The following is a 21819-nucleotide window of genomic DNA, read 5'->3' as shown; positions in this document are numbered from 1 at the left end:
ATGAAGCTTACTTGGGGAACCTCATTTTCTCTACTCCCACTCCCTTCTTCTTTACGGTGAAAGCAATTTGGGGAACCTTGTTTTCTCACTTGTGCCCCATTTCCTTATTCTTTACAATTGAATTCTTGCTTCTTCTTTTTTACTAATTCTTTATCTAGGTTTTCTGTATTTCGATATGTTTTCTGTAGGACGATTAAAACAATCAAATCCCATTGGAAGAAACAAAGGCTTGGAGTTGCATAAACGACTTGCTTTCTTAATCTGTTGTGTGAAACTCTACATCTTGGATCGAGTCATGATGGTTTTGGACACTTGGGTTTGTTTTTTGTATTTGAAAAAGTTCCCCAGATCGACAATCAGACTAGAGAACGGCGTACCATTTGGGGCAGTTGTTGACGAGTTTGTTGACCCATTTCCGTCAGCTGCTTCATTTTCAAACGCGGTTGTTGATCTAATGATCTCTTGCTACTAGCAAGTTTTGGAGTATCAACATCGTTCTTTTTAAAATCTGATATTTTTTTTGTTTCTTTGGTCTGAGTGTGTGATGGCCCGTTCAAAAAAGTCGATCAATCAATCTGATCAGATGATACAATGTAGGGTGGGCAAACAAGGCCTTGTACCCGCGGGTCGGGACGGGTCCATGTAGTTCGGGGTAGGTACAGGACATGTCCAAATATTGTAAACTCAAAACGGGGTGGCGCAAGACGGGGCTTTATAATAAGTGAGGTGGGGCAGATCCTAATATATGAAAAAATGGGACCCCGGCCTGGACCGTTCAATTGTACATTATATGAGATTAAATCTCCATCGTGTATTTCTTAAACATTAGATCACTCTCTCTCCATCATTTTCATTCTCTCTAAGTCTCTTCGCATCTCTCGATTCCTCGAAAATTCAAATCAAAGTATCAAACTCGCCTCTTGTCTCGAATTCGCAACCACAGCGGTTGCGCAATGCTCCATTCGTTCGTCTCTCATCTCTTGGTCTTTCCTCTGTCGACTCTATCCTCCAATTTACCTAACTCGAGACACGACCTCGAGGTCCTTGCTCTCCCTACTCGGACCACCACCATCATATCTTTTCAACTCCGACCACCACTCTACTATTATGTTCAAAGTCTTCAATTTTAAGGTATTGATTGTTAAAGATTAGGATTTAGGGTTGTCTAGATATAGGAATTTTGGGGGTGTGGACCTAATAATTTCTAGTTTTCTAATTTTGAAGCTTTGCATTTCGTTTTTTGTTTTTGTTTTTTGTGTGTTTTTTTTTTTTTTTTTTTTTTTAAATGAGATTAGAATATAAGAATTTTTAGATTTGGGGTGTTGGGGATCGGTGGGCAAATATTGAGGCGGCTCAATACTAACATGTTTATCAGTATGTGTGTTCACTGTTGGGGTGTTGAGGAAGAACACTTTTTGTGATCGAAAAATTTTGAAATTTTATTTGTTTTTAACTAATTGATGAAATTGTGTGTCCACAGTATTGCGTTCTTGTGATTTTGATAATTGGAGAATGTGTTAATTGTTGAATCCGATTGTTTGACGAAGTTTTTGATTGAATCCGACTGTTCTGGGAAATAATGGATTGGACTCGTGGACCCATTTCAATTTGGCCTGTTTTAAACAAGTCGAGTTAGGTCTGGTTCCAAAACTCAAATTGCCTATAACCGGGCCAGCCTGCCCTGTTGCATTTTAAAACGAGTCTAGTCCGGTTCCTTCAAATTTGGGTCTAGCCCAGCCCGTGCCCACCTCTAATCAGTGGTCTAGTGGAGGTGTATAGTCAGGATACAGTTTGTCTTTGTGTAAAAGATGCAAGGGTATTATTGCATTTTAGAAAGTTTTATTAAATGCTACTATTCACTCCGCCTCTTGAAAAAAAGTTGTTTTTCAAAGCAAGTAGACCCTGTTTCTGTTTTTTATTTTTTATTATTTATTTTTTTATTTTTTATTTTTTATGCTTTCTATTGTTATTGACATCAATTTCTTTATTTTTTTTTATTTTTCAAAAGTAAGTACTTTTTTTTTTTTTTATTTTTTTTGTTTTTTTACTTCATCAAACATATTTGATGTTTCATATTTTTTTAATGAGATGCTTTTAAAATTTAAAAACTGGGGTTTAGTTGTACACCCAATTAGAGGTGGGTTCAAAAAATCGAAAACCGAAAACCGAAAAACCCAAACATAATACCAAACCGAAATCTAAAAAAATGAAAAAAAAGGGAACCGAATTAGACAAAATCGAATCGAAAACTATTGGTTTTATTTTGGTTTTGGTGATTTTAAAACTGGACCGAACCACACTGAAACAAATTAAATATACTCTAATTTATTTATTTATTTTGGGTCTGCATATTTCAAGACAAACCTATTACGGTAAGGCCTACGGAAACAAGTATGGATTCGGAGAAAGTATCTCCTGAATATTGGGTAGTTGTTGTTAAACCCGATAGAATACTTTAAATTAAACAACATATTAAAGAATATAAAAGTCTCGCGTTAGAAATTGACAAAATAAGATAAATATACGGTGAATGGTTCTACATTATGAATTGGGTATCTTTCGAACTAAAATACAAGTTGTGAACAAATATCATGTTGACTAGTAGTAGGCCACTATTCTGTCTATGAAATCTGGACACAACTAACATCGTTACACAAAACAAGAATTCAGAAAACCAAAAGTTCCTAAACTTAAAAAGTCAAATGGCGACAATTAAATAGAAGTTAAATTTTGATGATTCTTTTTCTAGAACTGCTGGATTTGTAATCGGCAGTTTCAATGGTGTTGTCAAATTTGAGGAGCTAATCCTATATATATTTTTTCAATTATTGAAGTTGGGAACAATAACGCTACAATGGCTGTATATATTTACTTAATATATTTACCATCAAATGATCAAGTATGCAACCAAAAAGAAAATATTATATTCATCACATTTGACCATCACGTGGTGAATGTATTAAATACATACATCTACCGTATCAAGTTCGTTAAGACTTGATAAGATAATAGAAAGTAGTCCTCTTCCAAAAGCCTTTGTGCGGTGCACTTGTCATAATATAAATGGATATAAGTTTTGTTTTTTTCAAGTTTTCCTCCACCTGTATTACAACATGTGGTGTACCAGTGTAACCAGCCTGTGTCCTGGATACACCGAACAATCTCTTCACCGTAAACAAATTCGCAAACCATCCTACCTTATTATCGATGATTGGACCTAATTTTTTTTCATTTCTCTCTTGAACGCACCTTTAATTTAGTTGTCTATCCATCCAATCATATACATCAAACGAGGAAAGAGTCCATATAAGCCGGTCTTTTCGGATATTGTTGTCAAAACTTGGTTGCATATCCTGCTGCAGTAGGAACTGTAGGAGAGTAGATTGATGCACTTGAACAATGAACAGCAAAAAGAGAAGTAAATTGGTTGGTTCCCCAAGCAACAATTCCAAACGCTACGTCAAGAGCGACGACGATATCCCAAAACGTGCAAATTTATACGGTATAAACTGAACTTACATTCAAAATTGTTATAAACAAGTGTCAGTGATTACAAATGCAGATATAATGATCGAAATGACAAAGATGGTAACTTCAGATAACTACTGTTGATGCTTGTCCACAATGTGGTTCCTTTGCTTTACAGACACCAGCAGGGAAGATCGATGCTAAGCTTCCGACATGCATGTTCTCAAACCATATTTGGTCCCTATTCTTTTGATACTGCATGTGCTTCATCAATAGCGTCGATCCGCCACCATCTCTCTAACTCGGGAAGTTGTTCATCCCTGCAAACTGTGCATATTAGTTCAGCATATTCACTTGACTGACAATTTTCAATAAATTCAACTTGATTATGTTATAGAACAGAGCACAGCAATTTGACGCTAATAAACTCAACGTAAAAAAAATATTTATAGCAGTTGCACTATCTGTTGCCACCCGTTTGTTGCTGGCTTACGACCTACATGGAAGATTCCTTCAGTTTATTAGGTGGAGTGCAAGCCACAAATCTGGAATTAGTGCTACCCATTTATAATATGATAAGATCACAAAAATGCAGCAACAACCAGCCCTTACCATAAAATGACAGCATTGCTGGGAGAAATAGATGTGATTGAGAAATGAGTCTAGACCACTGCACAGTTAGACTATACCCCATTTAGCTCCACTGGTAAAAGGCTTGCCATTTTCCTACATCATTAACTGCAATCACTTCTTTCACTAGAGTTTGATTTATGAAGCATCAATCTGTACATAGGAGCCCCACGATCCAAGACATGTCGTTCCCAATCTGACTGAACTCCAAAGGGGTTCTCCTTAAGCCACCCTGCATTCGTTACAACATAACTTTGTTCACGCAGAACAGTAAGCTTTCCCTTACCATATTTGTGAAACTGTTCTTTCATTCTCACAGAGACGGTCTCTACGTCAGATTGCAGAAAGACCTACCAAATACAGGAGAAGTTAGCAAGTTGACCTGTCAGAGCCCTGTCATGCAGCTCACCTACATAAAATTTTCAAGATTTTGTATGTTTAACAGTGCATCTTGGAGTATACGCCGTTATTTGCAGTGGTTAGAAGGGAGAGTGAAGGTTGGCAAAGAAAGTAGGCAAAGTTCACAAGCAGCTCTGTACTGAAGTGGAGTTGAAAACAAGTACCTTTCCATTAGCTGTAAGGAGATCAGAAATTGCTTCAACTAATGACCTTTGCAGCATACTCCATCTATGTTCTGGTTCACTGAAATCAGGATTCGGACACTGCATGGGGAAAATCCCAATTAAATTATAGATACCTATATAAATCTAAGTAATCAGTGGAAACATCACATCACATGTACTCCCTACTTTCAATGTCATTTGCAAGTGAAGTGATAGAGACCAATTTAACAGAGAACTATATCTTTCTTAACTTATAATGTGGAAATGCGGCATCAGGTTGTTCTCTACAAGGAACTATTCGGAAAGTTATCAAACGAATTTTTCAAAAGATAAAGTAAATATATGAATCACAATACAATTCCATTAAAGAAAACAAGAAATTAAAAAAAAAAAAAAAACTCAGTTTACCATATCTTTTTAGTGTTGGCATGGGAAAAAACCAATATCGGCAGAATGATATTACATTTTCCTAATTCATAAAGTAATAACAACGTCTAGGTACGAACCCTATCTAGACACTTGATTAAAGAGGCAGAACCGTTGTTGGTAGAATGACATTACATTCTGATAAGAGATAGAGTTTTGACCAATAAAAGATAAGAGACATAGAGTTGCAATCCTAACCTGTATTGACACAAGAACTAGCTTTCCAGGGTAACTAGAGATAATCGAACGGAATGTTGATGTTGCATTTGTTGCGATGAAATACCTAATGTAGACAAAAGCAGAACAAACATAGATAAGATGATGAAGCTTGAGCTTTAATGTTAGAAACATCCTATTCTATCAATGAAAACAGCATAGTTTCCTACATCAACCCCAAATTCAAACAGATAGGTGCAAACACACACTCACACAGGCTGCGTCCACTAAATTTAACTTACAAAACTGAACAACCAATTTTATCCAGCACAAGCTAACTAGACATGCACAATACAAAGAATTGCTGGACCTAGTTTAATTTCATGTAGAAGTCAGTTAGACCAGCAAATTCACAAGGACGTAGTTGTTTTGCAGCACAAGGATAGAAACCTTACCCGTTTCGTATACCAGACTGGTGAACAGAATCCAGGCAACGTTGTACAAGCTGAAAGAAGTTGTAAAGCTGTCACTAGTAGATGATAAGAATAAGCAAAAAGAGTATAAAAAATTAAAATACTGGAAACCTTTTTATTCATCTCCAAACCAAGAAAGTTCAAATCCTTCCTTATTTTGGCCATCCCGAAAAGGAACATTCCATTACCTGTCATTTATTATTTGGAGTTAGAAAATAACCAGTGACTTCTATGACTATCTCATAATCAAATCATAAAGTTTTTTTTCCCAATATTATAGAAACATTTAAATGAATATTTGTTTATCCCAATCATAAGTTTATCATTTATATCAAATTTAGCTTCTTGTGAGAACTTAATCATCATGTTTCTCTGTTTTAACTTTCTTACTCAGAGAACAAGAGCAACTAACAATGTAACAAACTGCAACCTAAAAGTGGAGGGGGAAAACCCATAAGAGCAGAGAAGAAGCTCAAATACTATACCACTTCCAATATCAACTTCCAAAGGTTGAGCTGGATCAGAATAGGCAGCAATCCAGTCAATATCAAAAGGGTATGCCAGCAAAATACCACTGCTTTCAGAATTTTGAAAAAAAATAATATGCAATGCCCGACAATTGTATGTTTTGGAAGTGTATTGAATCCGAAAGATCTCTTAGCTGAGAGTGAAGTCAGGTTGATGCATCAATTCACATTTTACCCACAAATAAATTTAAACAAAGTGTTTTGAGTTAATGGCCCTTGTGGTAGGAACTACTACCACCATCATGAGATACAAAGGCTAGATTCCCAAAGAATTGCAGCTCATGTACTTTCATATATTACAGTGGTTTGGGACAGTCATTATAAGAAGGGGTTCATTTTCTGATTAACACACATGTAAAATATATACCAATATTGACGTGGCCACCAGATACTAGATGGTCTTTCCAACCATGATGGGTTACAATACAAGACATTTAGTTTTGTCTCATTCGATAATTCTGAATCAATTTTTTTCAAGCTTCTGGTTAAAGTGGTGAATTTTTATGAAAGAAGAGCATGAAACATACCCTATCTAAGGCCATGACCCCCGGAAGTTTTCTTCCCTTGAGAAACTCCCATACAACTGAAGCATTCTCAATCGTGGTCAAATGAGAGACAGAATTTGATTCCTTCACCATTGCTTCGCATGCCATACTCCCAACAACAGTTACACTGCAGTTGCTTTGACTTAGTTGATTCAGCATTTGGGCCAGTATAGAAGCTCCTTTTGTGCAGTTACTCATACGGAATTTTACTGGACCAATCCAAGTGACTTTCTGCACTTCAAATGAGGGAGGTCTGACAATGAGTCCATGACAAGGCCAGAAACAATGCGTGCTTGAACACTCAACACAAAAGTGAACATAATTCCGTCAAGAAAGAAAATAGAGATGACATCAAGATGGAATTTAACTTTGAAACTTTTGCAATAAAATTTAAAATTTTCAGTTTTCAATGCTGAAAAGTAAACAACCATGAAGGTGCAAAAGAACAGAATAATGAATATGGAGCCCAACACCGGAGTTGAAAGTGAAAAAACGGTCTCCAGGGCTATATTAAGCTTGCTAGATGTCGTGCTTAGATAAAGTACCTGAGCAAACTCTTATGCACACTAAAACCTATCAATAAAACGAAGCATTGTCTAAATACAAAGAGAAATAGTTAACAAATTGATACTGTCACCTCAAAACTTAAATAAATTGGCATTTCAAAACCAAAAAACAATTCCTCTTCCTTATAATAGTACTTTGAAAGTCTTTTGATTTACCTTGCACTTTGTAAGCGTGGAGTTTATATCAACCAACGATACAGGCCCAATATCAATAGGTACCCACCCTAAAATAGGGGAAAATAACTTGGATTAAAACCCAATTTCACAAGTTACTATCATATGAGACTTAGATTGTGCAGTTTCAAAGATATTGTGATCATCAAAAGCAGTCAAAAGAATAAGTCAATTCATTCTGGCTACATGCTCTAATCATTCATGGAAAGGAAGGGAGTCAAAAGGCATCATATTTTTGGTCAATCAAATGCAGTCTCACCATCTGGAATACCATGAGCAGGAAATATTTCCAATTGCTTCGGAAGAGAATCATTCTTGCACCAAAAGTCTTTTGGATATAGTATCTGTACATTTCTATTGTGTGCAACCTGGACTATATCTAAAGCTTCTTTAAGTGCCCCATGTTCCAAGAAATTCAAGGGAACAGATATCCCTAAGGCGTGAATTATTTGAAATGACATCATTCCAACAAAGACTAACCCATCGCATATTGAAGCTAAGGAGTGCAAAGCAGCTGCTTTATCAGAGAGATTACCCCCACCAATCTGCATATCCAAAGATAACAAAGTTAGAGTTCATAAGTCAAATTTTAACTGGAGCCAAATAAAAATATAATAGCAGCAAGGGCATACAATTGCTACATAAGGTTTTGTGTCAGTTTCTGCAGCCCTTCTAAGTTGAGATAGGCTCTTCTCAAAGTGAAAACCAGCTAAGTTTCCATGGCAGAAGCGAGCAACTCCACAGGTGGATGCAAGCATCTTATGAGACCGGGAAAAGTAGTCATTAACAAAAATATCAACTCCTGATGACAATACTTGAGCAAATTTTGAACAATTGGCAACTTCCCCTCTAAACTCAGAAAGATTCTCAAGAAGAACAATATCTCCTTTCTCAAAACCTTCCACCTTTGATGCCAGGTTAGAAATACATTGCACCGGAGCAACTTTGTAGTCGACAAGAGATGACAAAAAATCTGATTTATGGAAACCAACAAGCAATAAACCAACTATCAAAATGCTGAATTGTCACACAACTCAAACAACACAACGTTCGCTATCATAGAACATCATAATTGTCTAAATTACAGTTATAAACTAAAACTAACATTACCAAGAAGCATTATATACCTGCAACAGACTGTGCAACACTCAGTTTAGGATTAGTTTTAACACTCCAATCACTAGCAAGAACTACTCTAGCCCCGGATTGGCATAAATACTTAATCGTTAATACTGCATCGGATTGGAATCTGTGTTGTTCCACATGTTCATGAAGCAAATGGGCAGAGTCAAATCTGACCAGGACAACTTTTGCAGCAAGCTCCTCCCTTGGAAATGTTCTGAGAGTCTGCAAGTGAGGCAAGGGATCCAATTCTCCTCCATTGGCCTAAACAGAAAAACCCCAATTGAAAAAATTGAAAACTAATCACATAAAAGAAAAAAAGAAGCAAAATTTAGCTGGTGGATTAGAGTGTTAGAAGAACTTACCTTACAATTAAATGTTAAATTAGTGCCAAGGAGATTTGCTCTGAGATATTCGACACTGAAACGGTGACGTTTTGGAGAGAGGCTTGAGGATGTGGGAGAGAAACGGGGACGTTTGGGAGAAGAACCTGAGAATTTGGGAGAGTTGCTGAAAGAGAAAGTTGCATGAAGTTGAACCATGCTTCTGCTATGGAGCCTCTCTGGCTGTGCCCGTTTTAACTTTAGCACGGAGAAGATGAAACGACGTGTCGTTTATTGTGATGGTGTCGCGTTAGGAAGCTGATACATATAAACGACATGTATTTCCAAGTTTTAATTCGCATCTTCTACAAAACGAAGCAAAGGGGGACAAGAAGCCCTCTCTCAGAGTTTACTGGAGAAGAGCCAAACGCCGATTCGTTCTTGCATCGCTAAAGACGTCGTTTAGGCCAATACCGGAGTTCTAACCTGCCGGAGATTGGAGCTATAATGGCGTTGAGTTTGGGCTTCGTTGTTGGCATCCTGGGAGTTGTAATTCTCTCTCACGCTGCTTATTCAACCGTTCAATGTAAGCCCTAATCGTCTCTATATCTATATCTGTACATACATACATACATACATATATATATATATTTCAATTTGCATTAGAGAGTAAAAGGAATATAGGGTTTAGTTGTGTGATTGAAATTGGATTGTTTTTTAGGTTGGTTGGTTTGATTTGATTGCAGACAGGGGATTGTTGAAGATTATGGAGGAAGAGTTTTCAGGACCTCCATTAACTGTGAGATTTAACAAATACAAATTCATAAAATTGGGTTGATTGTGGTTTAGCGTGTCTAAAAGGGTTTATTGGGAATGCAGGTGGTCGCTGAATTGCTTCTAGGGCTAGGGTTCTGTATGTGGGCGGCACTTACTGTCCCGGGCACGTTTCTTTCGATTCATCCCTATTCTGAAGAGAACAGGTACGTATACGTGTTTTATTCTGTTCAATACCTGACTTGGATTTGAGTTCAGGGTGTGATTGGACTATTTTCGATACCTGCAATTGAAAGTTGAAGTAAACTGTAGTCATTGCGTTATGCTTATGCACTTTGCATGCAATACCTTTTAATTATAATCTCGAGTTTGAGAATCTGTGAGTTGGCAAGGACTGGATGGAAAGAAGATGGCAACAATTTAAAAATTCATGTTTGGTTCATAGTAAGCTTGAGAAAGTAGAGAACGTACTAACGGGAACTTTTAATTTTCCCTTGAGAAGATAATACTTTGGGAACTTTACCAAATCCTGACAAAATTGGAAGGAGAGAGTTTGAGAAGAAAACCCTAAAGTTAATTCCTTTTTCTTTCTATTTTCACTAATAATAATAATAGGATAATGGAAAGATAAAGGCCTTGTTTGGTGTTAAGGATTTGATTGGATTGCATAACTCACTGAATTCAATGTGTGTTGAATGAAGAAATGGATGCCAACTCCAAATTTTGTCCAGAGAATTATTTTCCATCTTCAACTTGGATAAGAAACCAAACGAGCACAAAGGCTTTAGTTCTTTGCTTTCTCCATTATCAATAAACCCAACATTGGCTAAGAGCTGAATTTGTATGTCTCAATGTAGTGGGGATTATTGATAAGATAATTAGCTGTTCACATGTCCTTCTGAAGATTGTGCAGCAAGCTTACAGATTGAAAAGGAACTTTCTTTCTTTAAAATTTATTAACTTGTTAAGCTATCTGTAAGGTTAATGGCAGATGTGGATTAACCCTTAATGGCAGATGTGGATTAACCCTCAAGTTGTCTCCATCAGTTATCTAGTTCATTTTTCCTTGCATAATTAACTTTTGATACATCAGTAAGACTGAGGGTGAAGCATTGGTGCATATTGATAGAGATGAGTGGATAACAAATGTGCACTCTTCAACATGGAAAGAACCAGCTATGTTTGCTCTTTTTAGGCATAAACTTTGCAAGAGAAAACTGTGTTAATGAAATATCTCAGTTGCTTTTTATTCCATGGTCTCTGTACTGGAATTTAACAATTGTGCAATAATTGCTAATTTGACTTTGGAAATGCTATATGCAAGATGTTTGATTGGATCATTGACATCTGTTTATTTTGGAGTGCAGGATTGTTTCTCTACCAGACAACCTTGACTTTATGATCTTCAACCATCGTGCCAAAGTGTTTCCCGTGGAGTTGGATTTGAAGTTCAAGCACTGACGATTTCAACCATCGTGGAATGTTTTCAACCAAAGCACCCACGATTTCAGTTTCTTTCTTGGCCTTTAGGGTAGAATGGCAGCATTCGGCAGATCAGTGCTGTTTCTGCATATGTTTCCATGCGTGTTCTAGCTGTCTTGGATTATGTTTTTGTATTTTCTCTTCACTGTGTATAACCAAAGACAGATACCTGCTGACTTTATTGTTGCCTTGGCCTAGTCATTTAAAGTAATTTAAACTTGGAGACGATTTAGCTTTCGATATAACTATGCCTGCTTGTCAAATTGAAGAGTTCAATGACATTACTTACCCATGTTGTGAACTGATTCTCTCGGGATTTTTATGGTGTTCCGGAGTACCTTATGTTGTAAAGTTTTTAATCATTAAATATTTTGTAAAAGATAAGATGATCATGTTCTTATCGTGTGGTCTTAAATCAAGCTTTTGAATTTCCAATTTAAGAAAGCAGCATGTGATCACTGTCTCCCACTCTTAAGGGAAGTACATTTTCTGTTGGGAAGTAATTTTCGGACATCTCTTTTCTCTTCCTCACCTCCATGTATTTTGTACTTGCATACTTGCATGGTGAGAAAAGAGGCGTGCGAAAACCATTTTCTCTTCTTTACTTTAAATTACTACCCAAAAAAGTATAAACGGATCCACTCAAAAGGAATTGAAGACAAGGAGGAGCACATAATTTGCGCCGATCAACTCAATATTCGAATTCAATGTGTCAATACAAATCTCAGATGGTGGGGAAAAAATAATACCCCAAAACAACAACTTCAAAAATTGGTTCTCAAGAAAGCATGGAAATTGAAAGAATCATTCACATTACCTCTAACTAGATTCTACTTGCAGAACAACAGAGTACATAAAAATACCACTCCTAAATCCCTAGAAAACCAGTCAATCAAATTAATCTACAACTGAGTGAGTTCCTGTGGGTTTTCCATCGACTGTCTAAGAATAAACTCTGCTCTCCTCTTCTTGTCATCCCTCTCCTCGTCTCGCCCGAACCAATATGCTGGTCTTCCGGAACCCTTCTGTTGCAGGCTCAGATCCGAAGGTTGCCCCAGAAACTTCTTCCCGCTTCTGAACTTGAAATTCACTGACGGCCTGGTTTCGGGAAGAAGCTGTCTCCTCTCATCGTCTCCATCCATCCACGCCCCGCTTTTCACCGCTTCAATGGCGGGCGCAAACGCATCCAAAAGGGAAGAACCCGCATTGTTCCCTTTTGCCACTTCGTCTGAAAACCTGGATGGCAAAACTACTTGGGATACTGATACATCTTTCTCCCCCGGCTGGATTGGCGGTTCAAGGAATGGATTACTTTGATCACTCTCGTTCCCCTGTAATAATAACAATCCCTTTGCATCATTACTGCTGCCGCTGCCGCCCCTCAATGCCACTGCTGCAGAGGCTTCTCCTGAACCAGAAGCCTCACCATTGCACAATAACCTCTGCTGCAGACTCAACAGAGACCTCTCAGCCTTCCTCCTCTGCCTAGCCTGCTCGATCTTATCTTCTCGAGGATCGGTCTTCCTTTCATTCCACATTGGTGTTTGGATGTAAGTATGTGGATCAGGGAAAGCCGGCAACCAATTGGGCAAATGCTTACTTGGCGGAGCCTCCCCCATCTGTTCGAAATTTGGGATCAATTTCCGTTGTTTGATCACCGGAAACCAAGGCAATGGCTGTGCAAACGGGATCTCTTCAGCCGAACCCACATACTCAACAATGCCTCTTACAATCCCAGACTTTGCAAAACAATGACCCACCTCGGCAGCACCCAAAAACCCTTGCGACGACTCCAAATCCTCCAACGCCCCAATAATATCAAACACATTGGATTCCGTTCTACCCGCCAAGTTGGCGTAAAAACTCGACATCTTCCCTAGGTCACGGAGGTGTCTGATGGCAATGTCGGCAAGGGAATCCAAAGCAGACTCCTTGAAGCTCTGAAACCCAACGCTCTCGCATATCTGCGCCACCGCAACTGTCGACAAGGCCCGGCCAAACTCATCAGCTCCTCCTCCACCTCCTGTTCTCCTTGGCGCATCGCTACTTGGTTGATTCACTCTGCTGCTACTGTCCGCATCTCCATGGCTCATATTCAAACCCTCATATCACTCAGCTTTTTCTTCAACTCTCATATTAATCTACCCGTGAGCGCATTCCCGCAAGAACCCACGAATTTTCCCTCCTTTTGCCACGTTTTCTCGGCAGTCAAACAGAAACATACGAAGGGGGAAAGAAAAATCGAGCTCACACTCAGAAACCCTAAAAAAATCTCAGACCGCAGAGCAGCGAGAGATAGTTAAAATTGAAGTGAAAGAAACGCAATTCACGGAGTCTTGCAGCGAATCGAAGACTCCGGAACACGAATCAGAAGCAAATTGCAGAGTTCGGATTCATATTGAGTGAAACATCGCAGACCCTAAAGGAGTAAGGGGAAGTAAGGCGAGGGAGAAGGTTTGGGATATGAAGGGAATTTATGAATTTTTGAAAGGAAAAAAAAGAAATTTAGTAAATTTCTGGTAAGGCAAAATTGGCATCAAAATTCAAATGGGGAAGGAGATATTGGAAAACGAAGAGAGGGAAGGAAGGCGAGGGATTTCGATGATAAAAATTTGAGGGGGGGTTTGGGTTTAATTTTATAGAGATTTCACTAAACTCAGAGGCGGTATCTGGGCGGTTTAGTGGGCTTGGAATATTGATGGGCCTTCTGTATTGCTGATTAGGTGAGCAAGATTTACTTCTATATTTTTGGAAAGTGTTATTGATACTCTAAAAATCTCATTTTACACCGCTCACAAATGTATTTTTTTTTCCTAATATAGAAAGTTTGGAGTGTAGAATGAGATTTTTGGACTGCTAATAACAATTCCCATATTTTTTTAGAATTGTTATTAGCACTCCAAAAATCTTATTCTACACTTCAAAATTTCTATATTAGGAAAGAAAAATACACTTGTGAGGAGTGTAGGATGAGATTTTTGGAGTGCCAATAACACTTTCCTGTTTTTTGGGACTTTTTATTTGAACCAAGCTGTCTTCTGTCTACCCTCATCACTTTTTTGATAAAGATAATGTGGTTGTTGATGATCCAATTAGGGTGGTAGTAAAAGGGTAATGATAGAAAGACTAAAATTGGAAATTAAATGATGTGTTACCAATAGAAATGAACACGTTTATCTAGGGGTGAGTTCGGTTTCATTTAGTTCGATTTTTTGCCAAAACCAAAATTGAAACGAAACTTGGTTCGGTTTGGTTGAATTTTCTTTCTATTTTTTCAATTCGATTTTTTTTCAATTTGGTTAGGTTTCAGTACGGTTTCAGTTTTTTTATTTTTATTTTTTATTATAAAACTTGATCTTCTTTTAATATGGAATTTAGAAAAGAGGCTTGCATTGTTAGACTAATAATAAGAAATGAGTTTTATCACAAATAGTCCCTGATATTGACCAAGCTCATCGTTTTGGTCCTTCATTTTCAAAATCAATTAATGTTGTCCTTGACATTCACTACCGCACATCAATTTGGTCATTTCGTTAAGATTTCGTCAACTATTCTGTTAGTTTGTAAGTGAGACCCACAAATCCAATGAAATGGTGATATGTGGATTACACAAAATAAGGGTTTTTATCGCAAATGGTCCCTAACATCGATTCATTGGTCCCTGAGTTTTAAAAATCGATAAATTTGGTCTCTGACTTTCAATACTGCACATCAATTTAATCCTTCTGTTAAAGTTTCGTCAATATTTTTTGTCCCACTAATCCAATCATATGGCACTACATGAACTAACTATAAGAAACTTTTTTTTTTTTTTTTTTTTTAAGATTTAAAACTAAAAGTAAAATAAGAAACTAAAAACCAAAACTAAAAGAAAAAAAGAGTCATTGTCGTCTTCATCAGGTTATGCTCAAAAGGAAAAGGAAGGCACCATGACACCACTAAAGTACTTGGCCTCCTGAACTCAATCCTCATTCTCTCTAGTTGGTTGTAATCCTAAATCTTATCAAATTTGAATTGAATTTGGATTCGATTTTATTGAATTTATATTGAATTTTTTTTCCATTTGGGGTTGTGGGATACGAGAAAAATGCAAACGTGGAATACTCTTCTTTTGGTTCACTCTTAGAAAAATAGTTTCTTACAATTAATCCACGTTGAGCCATATAATTGGATTAGTGGGACCACATTAACGGAGGGGATAAATTAATGCGCAGTAGTGAAAGTTAGGGACCAAATTTATCGATTTTTGAAACTCAAGGACCAAAATGAGGAGTTGGATCAATGCAGGGGCCATTTGCGATAAAAACCCTTATTTTGTGTAATCCACTGATAGGAGCATATTCATGCGACTTAAAAGGCTTGTTCTCGTGCATTTACGTTATGTTTCTCTAGTTATTTTAGTCCTTTATGCTTCTTTTGTGTGTTTTCAGGTTCTAAGGGCAAGGTATGCAAAATGATGCCTTTTGGAGCATTTTGGAGCAAAATCGGACTTGGATTGGATAGCTTATATTTAGAGCAAAAGGAATGGACGAAATTAAAGACCAAACTATCATAACCACCTATCATTACTTATCATCACTTAACATATCATTCATTTATCACTTAACATATCATTCATTTATCACTTAGCATATCATTCATTTATCAATTATCAAACCATTCACTTATCACTCACCACATATCATTCATTTATCATATCATTCATTTATCATCACATATCATTCATTTATCACTTATCATAACCATACACTTATCACTTATCATACTCATAATCATCTACACATTTCAACCATTTAAAACATTCCACATGCTTTCACAACTTAATTCACATGCACATTCATCCACCTTTCTCCAAAGAACATCTCACATGCATTTCACCTTCCTACTTCATCATTTCACCACCTTCTCCATCTTTATTCCACATGCATTTATCATAATTCACCCTAGCTACCACCATTCACACACACATGCACTTATTCTTTCATCATTGAACCACCAATTCAACACATGCATTCACACACCCTTTAATCATCCCCCCTTTAAGTTATGATTTTATTTCCTAACCCTACATGCATTATTTATTAACTCTTCATCATGCATCCACATTCATTCCAACACAAAACACACACATGCACTTATTCTTTCATCATTGCACCACCAATTCACCCACATGCATTTCCAACCATTCACACCCCTTTAATCATTCTCCTAGCTATCATTCACATGCTCTCCCATCCATTCTCTCCCTATATAAACCACACACACTTCATTCATTTGCATCATTCAATTCATCCCACACTTCCATTTCATTCAATTCCATCTCTCCATTCTCACACCACAAATAAACACTTCCCCTTAGAATCCAAAAACCATCTTCCATTTCCATCACTCCCCACTCCATTCCACACTTCCATCCCCCCAACCAACTATCCCTAGACCTTATGCTACAATAAAGAGGAAGATAAGAGGGTCTAAACGTTCATACAATTCAAGTTTGAGTTGTTGGAATGTTTAGGTGTTTCTTTGATTTCAAAGTTTAAATTCAATTCTCTTTGTTTTGTACGTATGAGGAATGGAAGAGAAGAGTGCCTAAACGTTCATACAATTCAAGTTTGAGTTGTTGGAATGTTTAGGTGTTTCTTTGATTTCAAGGTTATGAAGAACTAAACCCCCTTTAGCTAGGGGGTGATTCGAAACTATGTTTATATTTGCAATATGAATTGATTAACTTTCGTTGGAATTTCATAAGTTGTGGATTCAATTTGTTTAACTGTTTGATTGATAACTTATTTATGTATGTTTATTAAGAATGCGCGCTTAATTTTCATGCATGAATTTGACGCTAGAATATAAGTGAATTTCACCTAATCGTTATGAACTTATATTCACAAGTAGTGGAGGTTGCTTATAAACAATCGCGTTAAACAAATTCTTGGCATAAGTTTCATGCAATCATAGTAACGAATGCCTCGTCAACACTTATAGTTTTCATGATGCTTAATGATTCTTGCTTGTATCTCTATTATGCAATTCATGTAGGGAACTTGTGAGGAATGCTTTGGGTTGTCGAATGATGTCATCCAATTCAATAACATTAGGAAAACTTGACGGTTAATTTAAGCGGACCTAATTAACCCGGGGTGTTGAGTTTCATAATTTATCGAAAGACCAACTGAGAATCAATTTTGTATGCAAGTATAACATGTGTGGAGATGAACCCCTTGGCTATTCCATCATCCATATTTTCATCTCATTCATATTTACGTTTTGCCTTTAATTACAATTTGTCCATTTAATTTAATCTCGTCCAAACACAATCCCCCCTTTACTTTATTGTCAAATTAGTTAGAAATCAATTTAGTTTGTGTTTTTAAAGCATTTTGAGTCTTTTGGTTTGTCTTAATGTTTTAACGTTTAGTTTCACATTCTTTGAGTCTAGTTTAGTGTTTTATATTGTTTTTACGTTTTTGAGTCAAATCCAAGTGGTTAACAATCCCTCCTAATCCCCGGTCCAGAACGATCCCTCACTTATCCATTCTACTACAATTGTCAAACGAGGGTTTAATTTGAGTGTCAAGTAATTCTCACATCAAATTTTGGCGCCGTTGCCGGGGATTAGCAACTTTGCTAATCTCTTGGATTGTTTTATTTTCGTTTGTGTGTATATATTTTTAGTTTTATTTTGTTGATTTTAGAAGCACAACATGGCACTTGATAATGCTTATCTTTTGTCACAGCTCATGGAAAGGTCCCAAATGCAAAACGTTGATATAGTTGATCTTCAATCAAGGAATAACGTGTTTTCCAATACTTACAATTCGGATTGGAGTGATCATTCAACTTCTATGTGGTGGGAACCTCAAAATGTTCAACAAGAAAGATATTGGGAGCCACCTCATATTCAATATGCCCAACCAAACTCAAATTCGTCAATAGATTATAATCAAATTCTTAATGAATTAAACTCTTTGGTGCAGGGTTCACAAAATCAAGCTAAGGAGACTCACCAAGAAACATATTGGCAACCATATGAGGATTCATATGCACCACCACAGCCTTCCCCTCAATCTTCACATCCAAATTCAGGTATATCAAATTATTATAAGGAAGTTATTCAACAACTGAATTCTGTGGAGCAGGGCAGGGAAGCTCAACCATTTCAACAAGACGCATTTTGGCGACCAATTGAGGATTTCTATCAAGCAAAAAAGTTGGCTGAGTGGAACAGTCAATTTAGGCAGAATGCAGAATGCATGGAACAAATTCAAGAACAAATGGTTGAAGATGAGCCCATGGATGAATTGCTACTGCTCGAAGAGGAGGAGGATGCACAAGGCACGGCAAGGGAAGAACAACCCTTGCCGCAACCTCCCAATATTCCTACACCACCCCATTCAAGTAAGGTTGTTCCAAATTTAATTATTTCTAACTTTGTTCCCCCAAATGCACCCTTCCCTGGCAGGTTCATGCAAACCATGAAAGATGAGGGGAAGAAAGACATCTTGGACACCTTTCCAACAATTCACGAGGAAAAAGTGGTTGAGGAGCATCTTGAATTCATCAAGGAGGAAATTGGAGTGGATCACACAGCCACAACCTTCAGAATGTCCAATCTGAATGAAAACATCCCTTGTGCATTTGTTGAATGTGCTGCGACTTTAGAGCCAATATTGCAGCCCATAGGTAAGCCACCAACTCAAATTCCAATTCCCACTTCAATTAATCGTGTGTTACATTCTTCATTGCAGGCACCTACTCAAATCCAATTTGGTGAAAGAGTTTACATGGATCTTAGGACAGATCTCTATTCCACTCCATACAAAGATCCAATTCTTGAATGTTTTGAGAAGCATTTCGTGGAGGATGTACTTAAGTTCTTATTGGAGCATGTAGGTAAGCCACCAACTCAAAATCCAAAGTCGTTTTTGACTAATATGTTGTTGATGTCAATGATTAGGGCACCCACTCTTGAAATTCAACCATTGCCGGAACATTTCAAGTATCATCATCCATTCAATGATCAACTCCATGCCGTGGGTTCCATTAAGGCATGATTGTGTTCTTCGTCCGGCTGCAAGACGTTAAAGAAAGCGCTACTTGGGAGGCAACCCAATACAGTGAATAAAACAAAGCTTTTTCATTAATTTTCGAGAAATTACAAATGTATCTAACAAATGGAGCTTCACAAAGGTTGTTTTTGTTTTTGTTTACGTGAAGACCCACCACGAGGCAAAACTCTAGAAGCGGAAGTCATCGAAGCAGGAGGCATCGAAGTAGGAGGCATCGGAGCAAGAGGCATCGGAGCGAGAGGCATAGGAGCGGGAGGCATCGGATATAGAGCATTCCAGGCCCCAATACTTGGCGGAACGCTGGATGACCCAGGAAAAAGGTGCCCCTGGAAGAAAGACGCAAGCCGTTGACGGTCACTTTGCATCCGACCTTGAGATTCTTGCATCTCATCAAGCTTCCTCTTCATGCCCGATGAATAGTTATTGGCAAGCACATGCAAAGTTCTATTCTCGTACTTAAGTTGTTTGATCTCTTGTTTCAGGTTCTGCACCTCCGCCATCAAAGATTCAACCTGACGGGAGCGAGCAAGGAGGCGTTGGCCCATGTTGGACACAGAGCCTGCGCACTGAACGCTGAGAGCCAGGGACTCTTGAACGGCCAACTCATCGGACCGTCCTGAAAGCAGCTGACTATCTCTGGGAGTGAGGAGGTTCCGAGCTACTATCGTAGCTGTTGTGGCGTCCTGCATCACGGAGTCTTCACCTGTAAGAGGACCGTTAGAAGATAAGAAAGAAGGGCGCCATACGTTACCTTGACGCGGCACGCCCGTATCACTGCGGAGACTCAATTCTAAGCTAAGGTTCGATGGGTTTGCCATTTTTCAAAAGTGTTCAAAGAGAAGGGGTGGACGGAGTAAATTTTCAAAAGGGCCGGAGACGAGTATCAAGAATGGGAAATCTTCAGAGTGTGTAAGTTGGCAGTGATCGATAGCTCTATAAAAAGCCAAGGCAACGCGTCCACCGATTCAAAAAGCCGGAATTTGAGGCGTAAAGTTCGGCGACGCTCCCTCGGCTTTTTCAGAAAACGCGTTCGACACGTGGAGGCCACCATCACAACTACACGTCTTTAGCCGACAAGCGCAAAGTTCGGCGACGCTTTCTCTGCTTTTCAGAAAGCGCCTGCTCAGAAATCGAAGAGGCGTCTTCAAAGATCGAAGAGTCGTCACTATTTCAAAAAGCTGGATTTGCGGGATCAAAACGTTTGTCGACAAGGGTAAAAGAACAGTACCACCACTTGCTATTGGGAAATCCCTATATTTGTCGACTTTCATCTTTTATGGCAAGGCAAACCTGAAGAAAATGCCCGACTCTTCCTCACCTCTGAGGGTGCACTCCCAGCAAAGCCTTTCGAAACACTCAATTCTTTCTTCTTCCCCAAAGATGATACCAGATGCCTGGAGTACAGATGACCCAGGAGGAAGCAGCACAACAAATACATGTGCTGATTCATTCACCGCTTCTTCAAAAGCAAAGGTATCTCATATCATCAAGGTCAAAAGCAAAGGTATCTCATATCATGCTCTTTCCCTGTCTTTTCCTTTGTCTTTGTTATTACTTGCATGGCAAAGTGAAAGAAGCAATCAGCCGGCACTTGGAGTCTATCTAGACTCTATTCCCTGGTTGCTTACCTAGCTTTGCTAAGCTATCCTCTAACCCTCTTCAATACGAATTGGAGAGATTGAACAAAGAAACAGATAAGAGGAGGAAGCTCAGACCTTCGGGGGAGACCAAAAGAAGCCTGCTGCCCAGTTCAAGAGTAGCACAAAGGAAAATCAACGATGGAGCAGCGCAGTTCAAGAGTAAGCCTGTGGAATCACAAAGATCCAAGCCTCAATGCAATTACCAAGGAGAAGATGGAATTTACACTCTATAACCAGATTTGCGTCTCTAAACTCTTCTCTTTGTTAGATACATTCTGCTATGTTTAGTATGTTTAGTTGCTGTTTATGTGTTTACGTTCGTTTGGTGTGCTTTTAAGCTTAAAACATTGAGGACAATGTTTGATTTAAGTGTGGGAGGGTAACTAAGTATATTTGATGCAAATTCGTTGGATTTTATCACCTATCACTTCACATGTTGTTTCTCACTGTTTTAAACTGTTTTAGTGTGTTTTGACTTAAAAATTCGAAAATCCCATAAAAATTTGAAAAATTGTTTTGAAAAACCCAAAAAGAGTTGTTTTAAAGTTGTTTTTGTGTGTGTGTTTATGTCTTAGGATACCTTCCAACACAATGATAAGGATTTGGTTTGTAAGTGCATGACTGTTAAAAAGAGTTATAAACATAGAGAAAAAGTTGATTTACTCTTGGTATATGCTTGGTTATGGTTATAATGTATGACTTCACATGCAATCATAAAAGAAAAATTCGTTTTTGTAACATGCTTGAAGGAAGGAACTCAAACAAACGCTACAACCCTGAAAGACTTGAGCCTATAACGTTCTTTAGAGAGTATAATCTGTGATTTCTTGTTTTCTAAAGTCGTTGCATGATCTCATTATTCTTTGCTTGGTTACTACTTA

The 21819-nt window shown here is 38.0% G+C and overlaps 3 protein-coding genes across 11 annotated transcripts; 1 reads left to right on the top strand and 2 right to left on the bottom strand.

The window, feature by feature from the left end:
* Positions 1-3476: 3476 nt before the first annotated feature.
* On the bottom strand, positions 3477-9283 carry LOC125472244 (phosphoglycerate kinase-like). Of its 9 annotated transcripts, none has more exons than XM_048573441.1 (14): positions 9016-9283; positions 8656-8914; positions 8161-8501; positions 7788-8073; positions 7511-7578; positions 6771-7019; positions 6202-6277; positions 5828-5904; positions 5699-5748; positions 5286-5370; positions 4662-4760; positions 4385-4448; positions 4081-4194; positions 3477-3964 (listed from the first exon to the last, which is right to left on the bottom strand). In XM_048573441.1, exons 1-13 carry the CDS (start codon positions 9190-9192, stop codon positions 4163-4165), a joined length of 1863 nt encoding a protein of 620 aa, XP_048429398.1. In that variant the 5' UTR covers positions 9193-9283; the 3' UTR covers positions 3477-3964; positions 4081-4162. The 9 variants fall into 9 exon arrangements, with proteins under 9 accessions (XP_048429398.1, XP_048429399.1, XP_048429397.1 ...); XM_048573442.1 differs by having other exon boundaries at positions 3477-3795; XM_048573440.1 differs by having other exon boundaries at positions 3477-3788; positions 9016-9282.
* A 92-nt stretch (positions 9284-9375) lies between these two features.
* On the top strand, positions 9376-11454 carry LOC125472245 (membrane magnesium transporter). Its single transcript, XM_048573445.1, has 4 exons — positions 9376-9559; positions 9720-9772; positions 9853-9953; positions 11115-11454. The coding sequence occupies exons 1-4, from the start codon at positions 9481-9483 to the stop codon at positions 11206-11208; spliced, it is 327 nt and encodes a 108-aa protein (XP_048429402.1). The 5' UTR covers positions 9376-9480; the 3' UTR covers positions 11209-11454.
* A 442-nt stretch (positions 11455-11896) lies between these two features.
* LOC103965482 (transcription initiation factor TFIID subunit 8) lies at positions 11897-13846 on the bottom strand. Its single transcript, XM_009378548.3, has one exon. It carries the CDS (start codon positions 13320-13322, stop codon positions 12132-12134), a length of 1191 nt encoding a protein of 396 aa, XP_009376823.2. The 5' UTR covers positions 13323-13846; the 3' UTR covers positions 11897-12131.
* Between the last annotated feature and the right edge of the window lie 7973 nt (positions 13847-21819).

Source organism: the organism of the source record quoted next, unplaced genomic scaffold (genome assembly GCF_019419815.1).
Source record: "Pyrus x bretschneideri cultivar Hongxiangsu unplaced genomic scaffold, Pyrus_bretschneideri_v1 Contig68, whole genome shotgun sequence".
NCBI lineage: Eukaryota > Viridiplantae > Streptophyta > Magnoliopsida > Rosales > Rosaceae > Pyrus > Pyrus x bretschneideri.
Note: the sequence above shows the minus strand (reverse complement) of the source record. Positions and strands in the feature narration are given on the sequence as shown.

Excerpts from the sequence above, each read along its gene's own strand:
- LOC125472244 (XM_048573436.1), bottom strand. The coding sequence starts at position 9,192 with ATGGTTCAACTTCATGCAACTTTCTCTTTCAGCAACTCTCCCAAATTC. Across the intron at positions 8,915-9,015 it reads ATTTAACATTTAATTGTAAG|GCCAATGGAGGAGAATTGGA; the intron begins GTAAGTTCTTCT and ends TTTTCTGTTTAG. Across the intron at positions 5,905-6,201 it reads GGAAGTTGATATTGGAAGTG|GTAATGGAATGTTCCTTTTC; the intron begins GTATAGTATTTG and ends AATAAATGACAG.
- LOC103965482 (XM_009378548.3), bottom strand. The coding sequence starts at position 13,322 with ATGAGCCATGGAGATGCGGACAGTAGCAGCAGAGTGAATCAACCAAGT.
- LOC125472245 (XM_048573445.1), top strand. The coding sequence starts at position 9,481 with ATGGCGTTGAGTTTGGGCTTCGTTGTTGGCATCCTGGGAGTTGTAATT. Across the intron at positions 9,560-9,719 it reads TGCTTATTCAACCGTTCAAT|ACAGGGGATTGTTGAAGATT; the intron begins GTAAGCCCTAAT and ends ATTTGATTGCAG. Across the intron at positions 9,773-9,852 it reads TTTCAGGACCTCCATTAACT|GTGGTCGCTGAATTGCTTCT; the intron begins GTGAGATTTAAC and ends TTGGGAATGCAG.